The 6,844-nt window shown below is 35.3% G+C and overlaps 1 protein-coding gene across 1 annotated transcript; it reads right to left on the bottom strand.

Moving 5' to 3' along the window:
- Nucleotides 1-2,920: 2,920 nt before the first annotated feature.
- Nucleotides 2,921-4,684, bottom strand: LOC119785896 (interleukin-6-like). The gene is made up of 5 exons (XM_038288785.1): nucleotides 4,669-4,684; nucleotides 4,354-4,565; nucleotides 3,870-3,968; nucleotides 3,642-3,785; nucleotides 2,921-3,115 (listed from the first exon to the last, which is right to left on the bottom strand). Exons 1-5 carry the CDS (start codon nucleotides 4,682-4,684, stop codon nucleotides 2,921-2,923), a joined length of 666 nt encoding a protein of 221 aa, XP_038144713.1.
- Between the last annotated feature and the right edge of the window lie 2,160 nt (nucleotides 4,685-6,844).

The following is a 6,844-nucleotide window of genomic DNA, read 5'->3' as shown; positions in this document are numbered from 1 at the left end:
ACTGTGAAAAGGGTTTTCTTTGCAATTTGTTTTAAGAAACTTTATGCAGATGTTAGTGGGGAGTTTAATGACATAGATATCTGCATAAATACAGTCAAGGTCAAAATAATTCATACCCCATGCCAATTTGACTCTTACCTTTATCTAACCAGAAAGGTTTCTTTTTAACCAGAAATCAGTCACAGGTCAGAGGCATCATCACTATTTTTTCATTTATCTGTAAAAAAAAAAAAAAAGTTGGCATTCCCAAAAATATTCTTACCCTTTACAAAGTTAAGTGAAAATCCAAGGTTCTATACCGTTCCAAATCGTCCAAGCTGTTCTAGAGCATCTTAGTTACCATAATTCATTGTAAATAGTGAAGGTGAGGAAAGGGTGGTAAGGCTATATCTATTTGTACTTCAAAATCAGTTTGTTCGTTGCAAAGTATTACCAAAGATACCAGACATTCTACAATGTAGGAAATCTCAGAGAACTTGTTTGAAAATTAAATAAGACAGTTGTTCTGATCTGCAGGATTGACGTGAATCGGAATCAAAGGATCATAACAAAGGCCCTCTTACTGAATCTGGACTCTGATGCATGAGTAGATAGGAGGTCACTTCTCTAGATAAGTGAAACAGAACCCTGCTTGGCCTAATGCTCATCTAGACAAAGAAGACAACTTCTGGTTCTTCAGTTTACTGGTTAGATGAGGGAAAATTGAATTACACAACGATGTATCCTTTATTTAGCTTAATAAATGATAAGTCCTCAAGTTTAAGAACAGTATTGAAGGTTGTATTGGGAATCTAATGTGGTCAGGGTGTTTTTTTTACAGCCAGTGGATCAAGAAACCTAATGAGAGGAAATGACAACATGAGAAAAATAGTAATACATCAACATCAGGCAGTCTGCAGAAAAACTCCGCTTTGGAAACCAGTTGATATTTCAACATGACTACAACCCAAAACACACTGCTAAAGTGCAGGAAAGGTTGGGTGGTATTCTCCAATGGCCCAGGCAGAGTCCTAACTGGAATATGTGGAGAGAGCTTAACCCTTCATAGGGCAAGTTACCGTTTTTGATCACTTGCATACCCCTTACAAATGGAGTCCCTCAGTGAGATCTAGAAGCACAAGATCTATATCCAGCCATTCAGCAAAGATCCTGCTACATGGCTATACATCTTATTTTTGCATTTGACCAATTAGATGAGCCCTTGAATGACATATTACCTGCTGTAAATTAAGTTGGAAAAAAAAGTTAATTGAGAAGTTAAAAAGTAAAGTTAAAAAGTTAATAAGCCTATTTAACAATTATATTTAGGTTTATAAACTAAAAAGTGTCAGTGCCAGTATCAGCATTAAAACCTCTAAGGTTATGTTGTACCAAAAAAAAAAAAAAAATGTGTTTCTTTCACTCTCAGAGTGTTTTTCATGAATTTCTTACAGAAGCACTTATGTTTTTTTTTTATATATTCGAGCAAGTTGCCGTTTCTTGTTATTACATTGACATAAATTTTTGGCATCAAAATAGCCATATTTTTTAAATGTTACAAAAATAATAAGGTCTTAACTTTGATTCCAACAACACTATTGGCTTGAAATTTAGATTTTCAAGGTATTTCAGTGAGTGCCGTAAGATTAGGGCTAGGCAACAAGACCCTTCAAAATGAATGAAACTGGCAAAGACATGAAAAAGCTGGTCAGAAGTTATAGGAAAATAATAGCCAATAAGTGTTTTTCTATGGATTACAGTGAAGGGTGCCAACAATTTCAGATAAAACACTTTATGTTCAAATATAAATAAAAGCTAAAAAACTATTTTTCTTTTTGCACAATGATGCTTTCTGTACTCTAATTACATTCTTGATGACGTGTCATTTGTGACCAAGAAAGAACTTGCTGACAGAAGAAAAAAAACCCAAATCAAAATTTGCCCAGGATTTAAATAGTTTTAGGTATTTCTGGACTTATATTCATTTCAGGGTTCAGTCCCTCCTGAAAAGAACTTAATATGATGTTCGTGCCCACAATGAGTGTTGGCAAGTTTCCGAGAGAAACTAGTTAGTCACCTTGCCCACCCAAAACTGAGCATGCATGACCGCTCAGTCTTGGTCATATGCAGGATACATAAACTGTTCTGATGGTTAAAATTGAAGAGACTTGATTTCTTTTTTCTAAATACCAAAATGCTTTATTTATTTACTTAAAAAATGTTGCAACATTTTCAGAAAACCGAATCTACATAAATAAATGTAGTCTTCATAAATACATGTAAGAGACAACAATTTTTAATCAACTTTCACAAGAAAGGAATTTAACAAAAAATTCACAATAATGAAAAAAATGTATTCAACCATTGTGGCCTTTTCTCTAATAAATACAATATTTCACTCAAAATAAATAGGTTAAATATGTTTTGAATAAGATGATGATTACACACAGTGATCTTACAGAAGACACTTTCCTACCCCTGAGAAAAGTAGAAACCGAGTAATATACCTGAGCTATTCTTTCCTAAATTTGCATCCCATTTGAGACGATCAGCTGCCGTTTACAGGAGCAATAAGCAATAATTCATTTTTATAGACAGAAAAAATATATACTAATTTGAAGAACTGAAGGTATTTTTAAAGATGAACAGTGGATTGACGTCACGCACCATCTCTTTTTTTCTGTATAGGTTAGGTGAATATCAGGCTTAGCCTCTCGCTGCCCAGAAAGAGCAGCATACTTATGGAGCAAAATGCAGGGAAGAATGGAAACATTCAGCTGAAGATGATCATTTGACAAAATAAGGTCTACCTAATTCTTCTCTAGACATGTTTCTCTAAAAGTTGACGCTGTTTTGCCAGGTTTTGAAGGTTAGAGTGGAGGCAGAGAGAGGCGTCGCTTGTCACACATCTTGGTTTGGTCTACAAACAGTGCTGAACAGATTAATTTCGAGGTTTTCCTTTTGGCATCTCCCACTTACTATATAACCTTTTGCCATCAACAAGAAAAAAGTTAAGTGAGCGAAGGATGCTGTGCGCCATCATCTTTCTGTGGAACAGATCTGGGTTGTCGAGCTTCTTCAGCCACTGCTGTTCCTCACTGCTGGTCGGAGCCACAACTTGGTCAGCATTCCTCATCTATAGGGCAGAAATTACGCCGGTTACAGAGATACAGCAGCAAGCCCCCCCCCCCAAAAAAAAATCTAATTCAATATAATTTGGAGATTTTGTCCTTCCTCCTAACGTTTTATTAGTATGTTTGGCTAAATGGGTATAACTCTCCAGCCCATTTTGCTTTTATGCATCATGGCTTGCCTATTGTGAAGGTACATAATTCTATTCTTCAGTTTTAAAATAAGCACTTTAAGAATATCTCCATGTGTGCAGCAAATCTGTATGGGACAAGGTTCCATTTTTGAACCATTTACAGTAATAACTTTCATTTCATGAAATAAGCTCATATAACCTTGGATTTCCTATCCTTTAAAATCTATACGGTAACATATGTTAGCCAGAAAAGACAAATTCTGGTTAAAAACATGCTGTGTATTTTCATTAAATTGGTAGATGCTTGAATGTTGCAATGAAAATGAAATTTTCAATTGCATTTTGCAATTCTTTCAGGTGAGATAGTTTTGAAGTTTTTTGCCTAACAAGGACTTACCTTTGCTTTGATGTGTGCAATCAGCAGAGGGATTGCTGCATTGACTTTAGCCACAATGGGGCTGTTGGGGTACTCTCTGACAACATATTTCAGGAGAACCTTGTAGTCCATCAGACCCTTGGCCAGCCACTGGAAACAGACCTCCTAGAAAGTCACAGGAAGAACTGTCAGATTTCCAGTTGATTTGAAGAATCCAGATATAAAAGAAAGGAAATAAATCTGATCTACCTTGCTGGAGGAGGAGTTGGGCTTTTTACCAGGGACTGAGGGAAGTTTGTAGCGGTTTAACAATGCATATTCGACGTTGCTGCTGAACTCAATCTCAAACTGACAAAAACAAACAATTACGTTACACTGATTAGCTGCGATTCAGGAGGAAAAAATGTAGACATGAATAATCAGATATTTCAGTGACTAAATCAGAATCAGACAAGAAATATGTCAGCTGTTTATATCCTAAGTAGCCATATATCAACTTTTGAGGAAATGATAAAAGGAAAAGAAAAGTAGTTGTATTTTTATGTATAAAACATGTTGTGAATGGTGCACATAAACTTAACCTACTTGTGAATCCCCTTTTTTGAAGTGCTTATAAATATTAAAGTAGTTGTAAACTTATAACTAGCATAATAATTTTAAGTTTATAGGCCTGCAAATAATCTCTCCTTTCCATAAGTTTGTAAAAGTAAATAAATACAGAAATATGTCCTACCTTCTTTTTGTGGCTGTTAGTGGATGAAAGCACCTGTTCCCAGATATTGATGATATTAAAGACTTCTGGTCTGGGAGTGTTCTTCTGGTCCTCCTCCTCTTTCTCACCTGACATCTCATCTGGAGGGAGGTCAGTGGGTGCGTCTGCCAGGCGGGCTCCAAGGACGCAAAGCGGCAGGACTGCTGCCAGCATCACGGCGAGCAGAAGGAGATCTGCAACAGACAGTTAAAGCATGAATGAATGAATGAAAAAAAGAGGAAGAGAAGGGACCCACAGGAAGCTGCCTTGCAGAAGCACTTGTTGCATTTGACTTACTGAATTTAGAGTTCATGATGCGCTGCTGGGAAGCACTGAAAGAGTTTCCTCTGATAGTCGGGGATGCCGGAGACGTCTTCAAGATGGGCCCATTTTATACCCTTTAGAAGCGAGGGATTTCCCAACAGGAAACTGCCTCCATAACGACATGTTTGCTTAGTGGTGATTATTAATAATGAGGTTCTTAATGAGGTCAAAGCGATTACAAAGCAGTCACCCAGAAACTATCAATAATAGCCTTCAATAATTCATTTTTTACCTTTTAGCAAGAAACATAAATACATGTGGTCATCATCATATGTTTTTCACTATCACTATTTTTAATAGTAATAGTAATAATATTGTCAATAATGAATGAAAAACATTCATTTCAAACAGACAACCAAGCAGTTAACATAAATCAAATTGAGAAAAAATCCTAAGATATTTTCAGCCCCATAATTTAACAGGGAAATCCTCTCAAACTGAACATTTACATAGTTTTCAATAACTTCTGCTATAGTGCTTAGTGAAGATATAAATACACTCTTTAAATGCTCAATATATCTGTGTTAAAGTGAGGCTATTTTGTTAATAAGGTGGTTAGACTATGGGGTGTCCTCAGTGTCACAGTTAGTGTGTAATTTTTACGTAGAAGTAGGCTATTTATGATGCTTTCAGCCTTCCATGTTATCTTTTTAAATCGAAGACATAGAAAAAAGGTTAATTCATTAAATTAAAGTATGTAATGATAACTATAGTGTTTGTAGTTTTTTGAACAGATTACTGGGATCCCCAAGATGAGTTTTGCACCCTCCCTAACACCCCTAGGCTTGGTGGTAACTTTCTTTTTTATGTGGGGTTTCCAGCAAAATTTGAGATAAAACATTGCACAAAGACAGATTAATTTACTAATGTAGTTAAATTTGATTTTGTTGATAGATCTTCATTTTCAAAATGACTTTTTTTATTTGAATTTATAAATAGTTAAAGTCAAATATGTTTTTTGAACATAAGCCCTCACATAGGGCATTGATGAAGTAAACAGCTTAGGGCCTGAACCTGATCCCTGTGGTGTCCCACATTTGATGGGATTTTAATGTGTTTGAGAAAACATCTGTGTATATGTCAACATCTGATAACATCCTTTATCAAAATTACTTAAACACAGATTTCTTAAGAACTGTAGAAAAATGTGTTATATTATACAACACTGAGAGTTTGCAATAAATTATTAGAATAGCATGCCATATTTTGTTGATTTAATGCAATGTAAGGGGAAACTTTGAACTTTCCTCTCCCTGCAACACAGAAAAGCCTTTACATGGCACAGAATGAAAGATAAAATATGGGTTTCCTGAAAAGACGTGATAATTTGCTATACTTTATAGATCAATGATGTGTCGTTTCACAGAAGAAACAAAGGTTTTTGAAAACTCGTCACTGAATGGAGATTCTATCAAGTTTCAGAATTCAATATCAGCACGCAGAGTACTAGAAAATATTTAGATATAAACAAAATGAACATAATGAATGTTAATATTTCTGAGGTAAAAGGGTTTGACATCTGGTAACTCAATGTAAAAAATCCTGATCTTATTCTAATCGTTATGGAAGCTAAGATATACTTTTTAAATACTATTGCAAAACATTCTGCAGAATTTATTAATAATACTTTACAGAGGCAAAACAAATTCTAATAATTTTAATGGATTAAAAAATTCAATAGAATACTAAAAAAATCCCGTATATAGCTTTATTCAAGAAAAAAATAAAATCCTAAATTCCCCCTTTTTGTTCTAACAACAGTTGCGAATCTTAGGCTTGTCTTTGCAGATCTAGACGTGGCATCTTTGTGCTTTCCCAGAGATTTCCCAAAACATCTTGCTACCACCACTATGTTTCCCTCTGAGGATGCTGGGTTAGTTTTCTTTCACAGCTATTTTTTTGCATGATGAACAAAATACTAATTTGAGCCTCCATCCGGCCTGTCAGCAACATAAAGGTCTCGCTTTTGAATTATACAGCTTATAGTTGTACTGACACCAGGTCATCTCTACCGACCTGAGTATCTCTGCAGCGCCCCCAAAGGTTACTCGTAAATGTGTTATTGAAATGGCCTTTGAGTTCAATTTGACTATTACCTCTCAGTAGAGAATGTATGTATGCTTTCTAGTTTCAGATGTCTGTCCAACAC

Source organism: Cyprinodon tularosa, unplaced genomic scaffold, assembly GCF_016077235.1.
Source record: "Cyprinodon tularosa strain WSP-4 unplaced genomic scaffold, ASM1607723v1 ctg26, whole genome shotgun sequence".
NCBI lineage: Eukaryota > Metazoa > Chordata > Actinopteri > Cyprinodontiformes > Cyprinodontidae > Cyprinodon > Cyprinodon tularosa.
This window is presented reverse-complemented; position numbering and strand designations above follow the sequence as displayed.